This window comes from Thermobia domestica, chromosome 2, assembly GCF_964235325.1.
Source record: "Thermobia domestica chromosome 2, izTheDome1.hap1.1, whole genome shotgun sequence".
Classification (NCBI taxonomy): Eukaryota; Metazoa; Arthropoda; class Insecta; order Zygentoma; family Lepismatidae; genus Thermobia; species Thermobia domestica.
The window spans coordinates 328523067-328539211 of NC_137455.1; the positions used below are offsets into that span (position 1 = coordinate 328523067).

General features: G+C 32.1%; 1 protein-coding gene across 2 annotated transcripts in view; it reads left to right on the forward strand.

Annotated features, from left to right (window-relative positions):
* Positions 1 to 16145, forward strand: part of LOC145679855 (uncharacterized) — a 112965-nt gene that overhangs the window by 37776 nt on the left and 59044 nt on the right. For both annotated transcript variants that reach the window (XM_081750376.1, XM_081750377.1), the window contains exons 2-3: positions 10409 to 10706; positions 14495 to 14624. In XM_081750376.1, coding sequence (XP_081606502.1) covers positions 10409 to 10706; positions 14495 to 14624 — 428 coding nt within the window. The remainder of the gene's footprint in view (positions 1 to 10408; positions 10707 to 14494; positions 14625 to 16145) is intronic.

The following is a 16145-nucleotide window of genomic DNA, read 5'->3' on the forward strand; positions in this document are numbered from 1 at the left end:
TCGAAAACTTGTTGCTTTTGTCAGTTTTTCACTTACTACACGCAGTACAAAATACACTTGCACAGAAACAAATACAAGCACAAACTTTATTATACGATACAACCTTAGTTGATATGTAATATTGAGTTTACACTTCACAGAAAATCTGTTTTCAGATCTAGGAGTCCCAGTACTTCTCTTTAGTGGTGTACATTTCGAAGCACTTTCACACGCAAAGTCCAACTTTATATATCAGGCAATAAACCAGGGATGCAAATAAGCAACAAAAGTTTACTCGCCCAAGAAAAAAGTTATTGGCCACATCACATAATAAAAATAATTTACTTAATTTCCGTATGATATTAAATACTCGCCCGCACCGATGAACCACACGCCCCGGGCGAGTGGTTATTTGCATCCCTGCAATAAACGCTAATATTTATTAAAAACTTCCTTTTACCTTGCGGATGCTACGTACTTGTAGTTTGGATTCCACGTTTATCAGTAGGTCTGCGTCTCATATAGCCCACTCGAAATCAACTTTTTTTTTTTTTTAACTATAAAACTTCATCGGTAAAAACAGCTGAAACACTTTATATGCGGAATGCTCTGTAGATAGCCCAGCATTTTGATTCATTCCCAGGACACCACTAAATAGGGGTTTTGCGTTTACTTGAATTTTATCGCTCCAAGCTACATCAGAATCTGTCTTTGAATAGGAACGACACGTTTTTCTTTTCTTTCTTTCCCAGCGCAGCCTCAGGTTCACTTGAAACAGAGTTACTATCTTGTTCACTCCCGAATACGCCACTGAGCACAGAATAATCAATGTCATTACTATTCATTACTAACTCATAACCGTCTGAGTCGGAGTCATTCATCAGTTCTGCAATTTTATTATCGCTAAAAATTTTGCCTCTTCTTTTTGTAATACCGCCGCTCGTAAAGGAATATCCATATATATATATATATATATATATATATATATATATATATATATATATATATATATATAGCACGAGATATACTCAGGAAAATATAAATGCTCATTCGTCCGTCTCATTGCAATGAACCCATATGGTGTGAGTGAGTGTGTAAGTTTTTGACGCCTACGAACCGAAGGGAAGTGTTGAAGACGTAATCAGTGCGACGTGATTAGACGTAAATACAGCCCTCGTCAGCTAATCATTGCATTGTTTTCTTTTGTTGAAAGAAAACAAAGGACCCATTTTGTGCTACTGTACATTCGGCAGAGGAATTCATCGCAGAACTTGGGTGAACACGTGATTACCAAGGCTATATTTCTTTTTAACCTTTAACATGTTCGTAAGCTGGAAAGTGTGTATACTGATAGATCTTGAGGTAGAAATGGAGCCATTGTTAATAAGTGTTCAGGAAGATAGCAGGAACAGCGATGAGTTAACAAACCCATTACGAAAGTGAATGAAGTAAATAGATTAAGAGATGAGTTTTTGGATGTTTCAACGTTTTATTTCGATTACATTGAGATGTGTAATGCATTATTATTATTTTTATGATGTTGTGAAAGGTTATAATAAATACTTTTTCCTATTACATTCTTATGAAGTAGGCTTCGCGCTACAAGCTTCCTGAACGTGACAACACTGCACGACAGCGGTGCCGCACTTCCACTTACTGTATGCTGTATCTTCATATGAGCGCGGGGAATTTAAAGATTGGGCTGCAACATGGCTCACCGCTTAACGCAGAAAATATGTTGAAGTAAATTTTTTTTAAAAAAAATAAATACTCTACCAACTAAACCTTTTTTGTTAATAGTTTCAAATATTTGGAACACTAGACTTTCAAATTTTCGAACAGTGTTTTGTACGTTTCTCTACCTACCATGGTAAAGGAGATCAGAGCGTTGTACATTTGTTTTAATTACACAAAAAGTATCAAGTGATGAAAATTGAACTTTTCACAACTTACAGTTAATGGATGCATCTACATATTGTGCACAGGAAATTATTTCACGTGATCTCTTTTCTGAGATATAGTCCTATAAACATTGATCTACCAAAAAAGTACGAAAAAATACGCACTTTTTCATTAATTTTTATTTTTTTCTCACCACATAGTACAAAGAAAATTTTTATGTCTTAAGTATTGAAAAGACAATATTCCAGCAATTCCAACGAGGTACAACAATGCAATATAAGTTTTGACTGAACGTCACGGCAGCATCACGAAGTCAGGGGCCTATCTTTATGAAATGGATAGTAGTAAATTTCATCCACTTCCGGTTGGGATCGAGTTTTATGGATGGTCCCTTGAGACATTGAATCAAATTCATAAAAACTGCTTGTTGCTATTTATCTGATTATTTAAAAGTATTGAGTCTTTGGGAGTTAAAAGTGAGAATATATGTGATTTGAAAATAATATTATAAGACCACATGTACCATTTTGTTCGATTACTTTCTGCCATTTTTTTTTCCGGCAACATCATAATCCCGTCACTAATTCTGTGGTTTTAACAGACAACTTTTTGAAATTAATGTAACACTATTCAGGGAGGTCTGTAAAGATCGGAACGAATACCAGCTGTATACGGTGAATGCATTAAAACTTCCAAGCCTAGTTATTTCAATTTCTGACGTGTCGGTCTGTCTGGCGTTGTTGGCCTGTTATACTACACCCTTTCTATTGATCAGTTCCGACCGTTTCTTTCGAATTGCTAGACTCATTCGCGCTAATTGTCGATAATATAGGTTTGACCCATTTGTTCTGTCTGGCTGCAGCAGTTCGTGACGCACGATGCTCTTCCATTCCCACCAAATGTACATCGTAACCTTCATAGGCGTAAATGTGGGCTTGCTATGATGGTTGCTATCTATTACAGTTACCGTTCTATAGGATCAACATTGAACTCGGAAATGGTTGAAGTCTAGTTCTACACTGTGAAACAATGCTCACTTGTTACATTTCCAAACTATGCTATGCACAAGTATCGGAAGTCATACAGAACGGTTATATACATTCATCTGTCACTCGACAGTTATCAAAGCAAAAACAGTGAGAGATATAAGATATTATTATTATTATTATTATTATTATTATTATTATTATTATTATTATTATTATTATTATTATTATTATTATTATTATTATTATTATTATTATTATTATTATTATTAAAGGCCCGTGGTTCATAATAGAATTCTGTAAATTTGTGACACACTTAACTTGATGTACACTGCAGCGAATACAAATGAATGTGAATAGCTATACCAATACATTCATAACAAATGCTGCTTTTCTTTTTTTTTTTTTCTTTCTTTCTTATGGTAAAGTAGAGGGTGCATTGTTGTTCTCGACTTCTATTAAAGCTTCTTCTCGTAGGAGGTTGAATTACTGTAGAAATTTCGCAAGGGCTGTTAGTTTCTGTTTGTGACTTTGTATTTGGAATTCCATGTTTTTGTCATGAATTCTAGTCCCTTCCCACGACCTATTGCAATTTTCCTGTAACACTACATTCGAGCGGAATATCTATTTCATTTTCGATTTCTCCACATACGTAAACTATGTAAATAATTTTCGGTTTCATATTTCGGATTTTTCCACTTGTACACCCCCATTCGAAATATTGTTATGGCACTTTTTTGTTCTTTCCCCAACTCAAGACATTTTTCTGCCCCGCCATTTATTTAATTTTTCACGTAAGTTGCCAAAGAACGTTTAGTTCCGCAATCTGCTTTAAAATTTTCAATTAGATTTGATATTACGTTTTGTTTATTTATTTATTTATTTATTTATTTATTTATTTATTTATTTATTTATTTTTTACATATGTCTTTTGAGTTCTTGTTTCTTTTTTCCAGCAAGAGATCATATTTACCTCTTGCAAGAGTCTCAGCACTCCCATTACCTACGAGTTACTACTTTTCTCTCTCGTTTGGTAATAAAGACATCGTTTTTGAATTTCCCTTCTGTTTCTTGTTTTGCATAGATTTAGCCAATACTTTAGTAATAGTATTTTTTTAATAATTGAGCTGATGGGATACTTCCTCCTAATAGAACCGTGCTATTAGGTGCCGATTGTGGTACCCCCCAAGTTTTTTTTTAATGAACATCGTTACCGCTTTATTAGTTATGTTATCAGTACAATTTGTGTCCCAGACTTCACACTCATACAGAATTATGGGCTGCAGTAGTGTATTAAACGTAGGCATGGCCAAGTCAGCGGAATGTTGTCTGTTTAGGGTCTCGTGTGTTATAAAAGTGCTTTTTCTCTTTGATAGCTGTCATTCTTTTCTGGTGGTCAAACTCAGTCCTATTATATGATATGTTCAGTCCCAGGTATTTAAAGGCTTTAACTGTTTCTAAATCCTTCCCCTGATATTCTCACCTCTCATTTTCACTAGTTTGTACCCCTTTTCAAATATGATCACATTGGTTTTGTTCTAATTTATTTTAAGGTTTTGTCATGTGGAACACGCCTTTAACGCATTTAATGCTCTCTGTAATCCTAATACGGTTTGTTACATGATTGTCATGTCGCTAGCGTACAACAATACTGGAATTGCTTGCAGCAAAGTATTTGTTCACTAAGCTCATGTGTCAAAACGAATAGTTTGAACTACCTGAAAAAAAATTTTGCGTACGCCCAAGGAGGTAATGTACTGGTGGAACTAAGAAATCTTTGAAAAACTTGTCGGAATGGCCAGCCGTAAATTCGAACTAGATTCCACAATTGCAATGCGTGAAGGTTAATTAAAATTTCTGATATCAAAGTTCATCTTTGGTGGTTTGCCTTATAAACAATACGATGTGAAGCATACCACATTTTTTTAAAGAAACCAGCGCTAAATTTGGACTAGGGCAATAAACAAATGTTTGGTATAACATCATAATTAGAAAAGGTCAGAAGCTTAATATATCAGAAAATCTTCAACTTAAAATTAAAAAGAAAGAAGTATTACTTCAGGGCAAAAAGTTATCAGTAATTCAGAACAAAATTGATCACAGGGTAAAAATGTACTGGCAATATTGGTTCACTTGACAGGAAGGCAAACAAAAAAGAACATAGAAAGAGAAGAATTAATCTGTTCCGATTATTAAGTATATTCAAAATGTATTTTAAAAAAGAAAGCATTTTTCCTTACAAAAAAAAAAAAAAAAAAGAAAGAAAAAAAAAGAAAGAAAAGGAACTTTATCTTAATATCCGATTAAAGAAACCATTCGTCCAGTTGAATGTTTTCGAAGAACTGATACAAAAGCAGCAAAGAGGGGAGGAAAACTTTAAGAAAATAAAAATGTTCTTTGGGTGCCAATTACGTTATATAGTAAAAGCTGTTAAGTTTGCCACTTCTCTCCACTTGTTTACTCTATGTGCCTACGAAACTATGTATGTACTCAGCGGCGTAAGTTGACCACTTGCTTAAAGAGAACATTTTCTATGGAACCAAGCGTGATCAGCTTCAAAGCTCCACTGTGTATATTTGTATTATAATAAGTCACACTAGAAAAGCATGCATTCAGTAAGGTGAAAAAGCTATTTTTGCGTAATTTATAGTATTCTTTCAATTTCAATTACGCGTATATATATTTGTGTAATGCAAGTGGGTGGACCAAACGCATAGAATATAAATTTTTGTCTTTAAATTCGAACTTCAAATTGTTGAGCCTCATTCTCAGAAAAAGATTTGTTACGTATTTGTATTTGAAAAAAACTTTCTTTGTTAAAACATAGTGTAATATTACTGTTATCGAAAAATGGTACAAAAGAATCTTGAAACTATTTTTGAAGATTTCAGATAAATATATATATATATATATATATATATTAAACTTTAGCCGATTATCTTATGTATAATGCCAAGTTTAGGCATATATTTATCATTATGTATCATCTGTAGCTAAAAAAAATTCATGCTTCTTAACTCTGGAATAGGTAAGTTGGAATCAATTCAAGCCTAGAGTTGGATCCACGACTTTAAAATATTAGGTCACATAATAATGTACAAAGTTAAATTTAATTTACAAAAAGTATTATCAAATGTAAACTAATCAAGCATATAAATTAGATTTTTTAATGAAACTATGAAATCAAAAAATAGTTATTGAGTAAACCGAACAAAGAAAACATATTTTGTAAGCTGTTGGTGTTACTTTGTAACTTTTGAGCAATGCTCGGAAATTTTAAGAATTATAGGAGGTCTGAATTAGAAATATTAATTCTCTAAATACAACAAATTTATGAAGATGAGAAGAGATAATATACATGTTTGTCTTATTATGTACGGATTACAATAATCAACATTTAGCTCAAAAATTCATTTTTAATGTAGAAACCATCAATATATCGACCCATCTCATGGATTTCATCATCATAAGAAGACATTTATGCTTTAAAATGAAAAGACAAGGAAAATCAGGAGGTATGGGAAACTAACGCATCTACAAAAAAACAGTTCTCTTTCAATTTTAATTGGGTTCGAATTATTTTGTCAGAAGAAACATTTGAAAATGCGAAATATTGCCAGATACTGTATTACGTTTTTTTTTCCCGTTTAGATTAAAACTTACATTTTACAATTTTCAGTTAAGGCTGTCTATGACGATATATAAAAGTATATGTAAATTATCTTGACCAGTACTTAATGTTCGATTATTAGTTTTAACATAATAGTCTTGTGTGTGTTTTCCTCACTTTGCGATGTGTCTATTATCATATATTTGTTATTAAATAGTTATTTAGATTGAACTATTGCCTGCGACTAGTACTTTTTGATCCTTTATTTGTTCTTTAATTCCTACTTTTATATACGTTTAGTCTGGCCGATATATCTATTCTACATTTACACGTTGGCTCACAAACTACTAGACACTTCCTGAATTGCAGAAAGAATATTTCCTAACAAGAATATGCTGAGAAGGACTTCCAAATATTGTTCGAAAACAAAATCTAAAGTATATTTTCTGAAAATGGTTCTTGCTCTTGTGTGGCCGGAGCATTCCTATGTATTTCAGTTACAAATTTATTGTTATAGCTGAAAGTACTAAATAAATAAATAAATAAATGAAAAGATTTATATGATCAAAAATGGTCAGTGGGGTATAGAGGTTTAGAAATGGCTGAAAGAAAAACGGAAATGCATAAGTTCAGGTTAAGGGTCTCGTAGTATTAGTACAAACAAACTGGACAAAAGGTTAGAGCCCATAATTTCCAATTAGTTTGAAAATAATCTTAAAATATGAGTTTGATTCATTTTGACGTCTTCAAAGAAAGTGTCTCTCACCACACAAGAGCTTCGCACATCAGAAAATGTTCACTAGATTTTATGAGACAATGTGTGAACGTACGAAACAAACATAACATAGATAATATAAGAGTTCCACACAATTGCAAATTAAGAGATACACATATAAGGTATTATATTAGAAGTAATAAACCTACATTAAACGCCGGTCAAGGTAGTTGAAATAAATCTTGGTACACTATTATAGGCGACTTTTAATAGGAAATTGTAAGTTTTATATTAAATAATAATAATAATGTTTGAATAGATATATTTTATATAAACAAAAGTAATTTTATATTTTTATGAGCAGAATTATTCACTTTCAATAAATATATAAATTATTTAGAATATCATGAGAGATAATTTGATTTTCTACGCACAGGAATATATTAAAACTACTTCTACCTTACGAGCAGTTGCATTAATATCGTCACCCGATAAAATATTACACCAATCGATTTTAATTAGTTGAGAATGCGTAGAATAGTAACAATCTTTTTGCCAATTTAAAACATTCAGAAACATTGTATACTTTATAGCCCTTACAAAGAAAAAACTATATTTGAACAGAATGATGATATATATCGGGAGATATCATATATTCACGATTTTTGTTAGAAACAATATTAGCATTTGATATTACCAGGTCCAACTTAGAAATAGGCGAGACCACATTTGAATTGAATTCGTATTGCCCAGGAAAGTTGACAAAATGTGGAACTTATTTGGAATAGAAATATGTTCCAGAAAGTGGCTTATTGTTGTTGGTCCAATCAATTTTGGGGATATTTAAATTTCCAATCAGCAGTACAACATAATTGAGAAAATTTAACTTCCGAGAAATATAATTAAGATACTTCTCGAGATCTTGAAAACAGAAACCTGGATAAAACTAAACACATAGTTGGCTTACACTTTACTTCAACCTAGAGATATTTATCTAATACTTATAAACCATATCTTTGGTAAACAAGAAAGCGATTCTTAACAACCAGCAGAGAACCACCACATCTACTGGATGTTTCGTCACTGTATTGTCTATTTGGTCTGAAACATAAGTAAGTACCAGGAAAATAATCACAATCATTGTGAATACTTAATAACTAGATTTCAGTAACTACAATTACATCATAATTACAATCAGCAATAGAAGACAAAAATTTCTTGTACTTAGTTCGAAGTCTACGTGCAATTTTATATACGATATTTTGAGATTGGCCATGCTTAGTGTGAGAATCAGTATTATCAGTAAGCTCCTCATAATTACGTAGTTTACAAAAAAAAAAAAAAAAAAAAAAAAAAAAAAAAAAAAAAAAAAAAAAAAACTAGGTTACATTGCAAGATTATTTATTGTGGGAAGCTCGATTTCGTTTGATGTAATGATGAGCAAGAGTTATATTTGGTTTGATACACACTACACTTCCAATATTTTGTTGTTTAACTGTATCTTCAATTACATCAGTCGTAACTGACGGAGTAAACCTACGTACAAATAAGGCTTTTCTCCTCGATTTGGATACTAACTCAGAATTACTAGTGCCGCACCTAACAACAAGTTTCCTTTCTTTGAGCTTGAACTTTGTACTCTGTTAACCATACGTTTGAAAATTAATTTTTCTTAAATTTTTAGTTACCACCTGAAACCAAAACTCAGAATTTTGATTCAAAGATAAATTATGAACAGGCTAATCGCTAACATTCAAACTTGGGTACTAAAGATAAATTATAAACAGGTTCAATGTTCAAACTTGGATCCTATTCCTGATCGTTGCCACCTGACAGTTTTAACACCAGCTTCAGAAGCAGAATTTGAAATTACAGTATTTTGATACATTTTTCCCAACTATCAATTGGCTTAATAAGGTATTCTCAGTTTTTAAAATGTCAATTTTAGCTCTAACATTTTGGAATTCTTGTAGCAATACGCAACCAAACCTATTCAAACACTTTTCTATTAATTTGAAAACATACTCTGAATTAATAGATAATTGGTTATTTTCTTGATTGACTTACTCTCTCTGCTCAGTCTTATGATTGTCGGATAAGTTACCAAAAATGGGATTATTAACGACTCCTAAAGTGTGAAAATCAGTAGTATTTTGATATATTTATGAAAATATCAGATTTATAGTAGCTAATTTGGGAAGCATTTACAGCTTTTCTCAATTGTTCTAGATATGTAAGATGGCTCTTGCTTAAGTATGTGTTGCATTTTTATTGTTTTCGATCTCTCATAAACCGGTTATTTGCATTTGGGACAATTTTCCAATACAGAAGAGAGATATACACACATACTGGCCAATAGGCTGACTCATTAAAAAATAAATAGAAATTTGAATTTGTTTTTTGACTTGCCAGAGAATCTAAAAGAAAAGACCTCATGACTCTCCTAAACAATAATCCTTTGTGATAAGTTTCAGAAGATGGACAGCGAAGGATATATCCGTTTTAGCCACTGAAGGCTCTGTTGCAATATACAATTCATATAATATTGAGTCACATAACAGGTTGACTAACTGCCTTCAGTGTTGGCCAGCCTCAATAGTCAAAAATATTAGTGTCAACAAAAGAGAGAGAACACTTTGGTACACTTGGAGGAAGGAAAGGGTACTCCAGTTGAAAATTGGCCAGAAGAGTAAGGAAAACCTTTAGAAATAAAGTAGCCACGGAGCCAAAGGCCGAGAAGTGGCAATAATAATAATAATAATAATAATAATAATAATAATAATAATAATAATAATAATAATAATAATAATAATAATAATAATAATAATAATAATAATAATAATAATAATAATAATAATAATAACAACAACAACAACAACAACAACAACACTGCCTTTCATCTTTCACTAACAATATAAACTTAGCAGCTGGAATTAAATTTAAAAAGATAGATATTTCTTTCTTTCTTCCCTGATAGTGTGTTAATTTTCTATATATTCTGATTTCCCTTAACTTTAAGTTTAAAAACATAACCCCTCTTCTCACTCCATTGATGATTCATGAGCCGATTTGAAAGCTTGTCGTTTCGTATATTAAAATCGAAATTTTAAAGTAAGTTCGTATGAATGTTATTTGGATCATTGTAGATATTTATTTGTTGTTAGAGTTTACTACAACTGATAAACAAATTTAACTTAATCTATCTCTGTATTGCAGATAATCATTTTAAATTTAGTGGACGTGACTTAATCAATACCAAGAATAAGAATATGATAAGGGATGGATTTAACTCATCACCTAGGAGGAACAACGTAAGGAATGATGAAAATTACTTGAAGGACAAAGAAATAGATATATTCCAGTTGACTCCTCCCTCAGTATTAGAATATTTCATGCAAGAAACGGATTGTGGTTCCAAGAACGAAGAAGGTCGAAAGAATAAGAAAACCCAACTCCTTGATTTGTGTGTTGAAGACAAACAAAGAATAGGTTGCCTCATTGAAGAACTGGCCAAGTGTAGTGTTTGATATAATTCATATTCGTAGTTATAGTACTAGTACAAACGGTGTTTCTAAGATTTTTTTTTTTTTTTTAAATTATGCATTCTCTATATAATAAAATACTTTTAGAATAATTCACCTGTAACTCCCTTTTGACACGAAGATCCGAACGCCGTTTTCACTTTTCACGAAACACCACATTGTGAACATACTCTCAGCATACTTTGAATAACATTCAGCACTTTGCGTCCTTGGAACACTTTATCACCTAACGTTTCCTCGAGATGAAGAAGTAACCGCAAAATACATATGTTGTGTGTATGGTGGAGTTTCAACTATAATGCCACTTGGTTCCAGAAACTTAACCACGTCGTGCGGCGTATATAATCTGAGACGTTAAAAATTCAATATTATTTGAATCCCCATACTTATAATGTTTTTCAGCACTTCATGCCATATACATAATTAATCATAGTTTGATAGATACATCGTTTCTATAATATCTCAGTTGCACCTTTTCCAAACTAAACTTAAAAATTTATTATGCACTGTTCTTTGATACTGATTTACTTGTACTAATGTTATGTACAAGTAATTTTTATTTTTGATGTGGAAGTATTGTTCGGTAATCAAATCGGGTGAATTGTAAACTTACTGTTAGAAGTTTTGGAACACCGTTTGTACTAAAAGCAATAAATTTACGTAGTTCATTGAAGGTGTTTTCCTTTTAGAGATGTTTATGTTCTGTAGCTTGTATGTTAATATAATTCTACTTTCTAAGGGATGAATATAAAACTATGAAAAATAACAGGAAAAAAGATTACAAAGCCTATTATGACATATGTGTGACATAGCTGGAAGATCGATACACCTGATGATAGGGAGCACTCAACATTAGTCCTCGATATTATTACCTTTTCTGTTCAAGCACTTGTCACAACGGTAGATGCACAAAAATCTGCATCAAGTTCTCGTAGTCACCGTGAGGCAGCGGTTTTGGCATCATCACATGTCAGATAATGATGGCCATTCATGTTCAGCTTTAGAACAGGGCAAAGGTGAAAGTCACTGGAACTAGGCCAGGATTATACGGTGGTGCTTTAGTTGTTCCCATCGTAAACGCTAAATACACTTTTTTTTTTTTGTGCTAAATGGGGTCTCGCATTATCATCCAGAAGAATCACTCCACGGCGAAGAAGATCAGAATTTTTCGTCTAATTGTATCCTGCAACTTCAGAAGTTCCTGCAATATCTTTCCGCATTCACGGTTTCTCCCTGTTCCAAATAATCGTTCAGTAGCATACCTGATTACGTCCAAGAATTCAGTGCACAAAACTTTCTTGGACGAAGCAACCATTTTGAGTCTCTTCTTCCGTGAAGAAGATACATGTTTCCATTTCATAGATACCTGCATATTTGCTGGAGTGAACAGATGTAATATTATTTCATCACCAGTCATACCCGGCAGGGTTGTAAAAAATCCATTTTTTTTAAGCCTAGCCCAGCGAGATTTATTGCGTAAAATTAGGTTTTATTGGGCAAAATTGGGTTTTAATAAATTTTGTACGTACACTCATGTCCAAAATTATTGTCACATGTCTATAAATATGTCACATGTCTACACACATGTCACATGTCTATAACGAATTCGTCCGGTATTTCTTAAAATATTAGTATGTGTATAATCGACAAAGACATGTATGTGGCAAATTTCATGTCAAAAGAGCAGTAAATAAGAACAATAAAACGAAAATAAAACTTTCTTGTCTATTTAGCAACATTTTGGTTTACTCATTCCAATTTTCGTATTTATAATTCTTTTCCTATGAAATTTACCACAAATATACATTTCCCGATTATACACATAGTATCAATATAAAATCATCCTGGCAAATCATTATCAAATTATATTCTTACAAGAAGACAGTTATAGATATGCGACAATCATTTTGGACATGAGGGTACATTTAAAAATGAAATGAAATCTTTAAGTTTTATGTCCCACGGTTATGCCGGTTAGGCTAAAGGAGACGGTGATGATGAGTAATGAATGAAATGGTGGAATGAAGAAAGTGGGAGGAAACGGGAGAACCCCAAGAAAACTCACGCACACCGTGTTTGTCCACCACAAAGTTCACTTGGCGGGGGCTGGGATCGAACCCGGGACCCCAAGCACCAGAGGTGAACGCTCTACCACTGAGTCACCGCGGCCCCAGTGTACATTTAAAGTCATGTTCCTACTTAAAATACCACTTAAGCATTCATATTCTACTGTACGCATTTGGAATGAAACTATGGAATTCCCTTGTCTCAGAAAGGAAATTCGTGGAGATTCATTCGCGTTTCGTGAGACACATTACGATTAGTTGTTGAAAATTCCATTCGCTTATATTCGAATTTCTCGAATGAAGAAAGGGAATTCTAGACCCTATTACACTCAGGATTCAAGGGCCAGCGGTCCTGACAGATTTTTTTTTTTTTTTTTTTTTTTTTTTTTTAACTTCCATCAAAACATGCCAGGTAAATACTAGGATAGTACCTCAAGTCAGGAGCCAGAGATGAAAGTGGCTTTACGAATCCTTTTTACACAAACACTGTGTCATACTATCACGCACACCTATCAAATTATCGTCTCCTAGAACCTACATATTAATTATTTATTGTTCGTTAAGTTACAGTGAATAATACAAAAACTAAATGCTTAGTAACCTTTCTACAATTCTGGCATAGCTATATTTCGGATTGATTATGATTTTATTAGTTAGTGACATAAATATTGGTTCGGATTCCTAGAAAATAGATCTCTTCATTTTGTCTCCCGTTTCTGCTTCCGAATTATTTATTCTTTGTGTAATTTTCTTAACGTGTTCTGCTTCTGTCTATTATGCACTTCCCGAATCTGGTGTTATGTAGCGCTCCATGGCACATATTACTTGCTTGGCAAAAGAAATTTGCTATTCTTTCTTTCAGTTTTTCTATTTCTGCCTGATGATAATTTGTAAACGATCGAATTTATTGTGTTTCTTAAACTTCTCCGAACAACTGACGGTAACGCAACGTCATCGGAAATTGGCATTTTCTAATATTTTTGTTTTCAAAATTGAATTAGTTTTGAAATGAAAATATGCTACGAATTGGTAGAAGGTAAGTATAGATGTGTTACAACAGGTATCCTTTTGCAAGGACTCTTATATAATCAATATTTTTAAAGCCATTTTAATTTCCATTTTTGAAATGTAAGATTATCTTCACATTTGTACCTACCAAGTTTTCTATGACCTAAATGGAGTCAGGCAATTTTAACTAACTAACTAATAGGAACCAACTTTTAAATAAAAGCTCGTTATTGCTCGTTATTCGCCATTTTGATAATTTGATTAAGTATCCGCCAATGTATTATTATTAACAAAATCACTATTTATGGATTATTTAATTGAACATCCGTGTGCGGAGGTTTCCCCAGGATTCTCCCTTTCCTCACACGTTCGTCACTTCATCTATCATCCTATTCCCGGCGGGAGCTCATGTGGTTCGGATTCCACGTTAATCAGTAGGTCCACGTCTCATATAGCCTCGCTGCTGAACGGGACGTAAAACTCAATCAATCAATCAATCAATCATCTATCATCCATGTCATCATCACCATCTCCCTTAATCTCGGTACATAATTGAAGAACTTTATTTTTTTAAAAAAAAAGAATAATTAAATTCAATATACACGTAAAATTAATTAACCAATTATTTAATATGCTTCCTATTACAATAGTATGCGCATATGCAATTATACTTATTTCTTTTCCAGATCAAATGAACAAAACGGTTTGTTGCAAAATGAGATTCTGGAATATAAACATCTCCATGAAGAAGATTTGGAGACTATGAAGAAGGTTAAAGTAGCTCATAAGCAAGAGACATTAGAATTAAAGTCTAGGGTAGGTTTTATTTAGTTACGGAATAAATATATATGAAATAGTAGAGCTATTTTTAAAAGTTACATAAAAATCTCCATATTTTCTAAATTCTATAGAATACTTTTAACAACTAATCGTAAAACTAGCATGCATTTTTCCATTTGTTTTTAACATTTTCTTTCTTTCGTTCTCTTTTTCCCTTTTCCTTACGAGAAGATAAAAGGATAATACTTCAGCCAGGAATATTTTTGTACTCTAGAAAGAAGTCTTTATTATTATTATTATTATTATTATTATTATTATTATTATTATTATTATTATTATTATTATTATTATTATTATTATTATTATTATTGTTATTATTATTATTATTATTATTATTATTATTATTATTATTATTATTATTATTATTATTATTATTATTATTATTATTATTATTATTATTATTATTATTATTAAGCATTCGGCCTTTTACCACGTCCTCGGACTATTTTTATTTATTAATTTATTTAAGGCCTGGAAATGTTTCTTCCACGTTTATCGATCTCTAGCGTCCGCTCTTAACTCCCAACATTTTTTTCTTCTATTCTTCAAATCATCGATCAGTTGTAATCTTTTTATTTCTATTCCTCGCTTTCCTTTCATGTTTACTTCTATGCTGGTATGAAGAAGACAATTTCTTCTTCGTAATGTTTAAGTCTCTGAACCATAAAGCACAATACTTCATACATAACACTTGATCAACAATTTCTTCCTTGGTCCAATATTAGGACTGCTACTTAAGAGTGATAAGATAATGTTAAGGTAAATAATTTTTCCAACTGGCAAAGTACACCATTATGTAAAATTTTGAGTGTATTTTATCTTTGTATTTTCGAACCAGTTTCACACACACACACACACACACACACACACACACACACATATATATATATATATATATATATATATATATATATATATATATATATATATATATATATATATATATATATATATATATATATATAATATTTTGACAAAATTTTTCCATTCATTTCATTCTCATAATATAATAAGAGAATAACTACAGACCTATATTTACCAAGACATCACTGAACTAAATCGAATCATATATTCTTATATAAGGGACGAAAACTACACAACAACCTACGTATGTAATAATAATAATAATACGTATAATATAAGATTTCAATAGATCTGGAAAGTCTGGGAAACGACATTTGGTCAGGGAAAGATAGAGGAGTATATAAGCAGTCAGGGAGAATCAGAAAAAATTATCAAATATATATCTTACGAATAAAGAAATGAAAATAGACCACAGAAGGCTGCAAGTAAGTAGAAAGTGCATATTTAAAAAAAAAAAATATTTTAAAATTACAAGATAAATTGAGATAGGCTGGTCTGTAGCTCAGTCAGTAGAGTATCTGACTGTCAATTCAGCGATCGGTGTTCAATTTCCTGTGGGTGTAGGAGTTTTTCACCAAGGCCGTAAGTCACAGAGTGTGGCTCAGCCTCAGAAAACGAGTACCAGAGACAAAC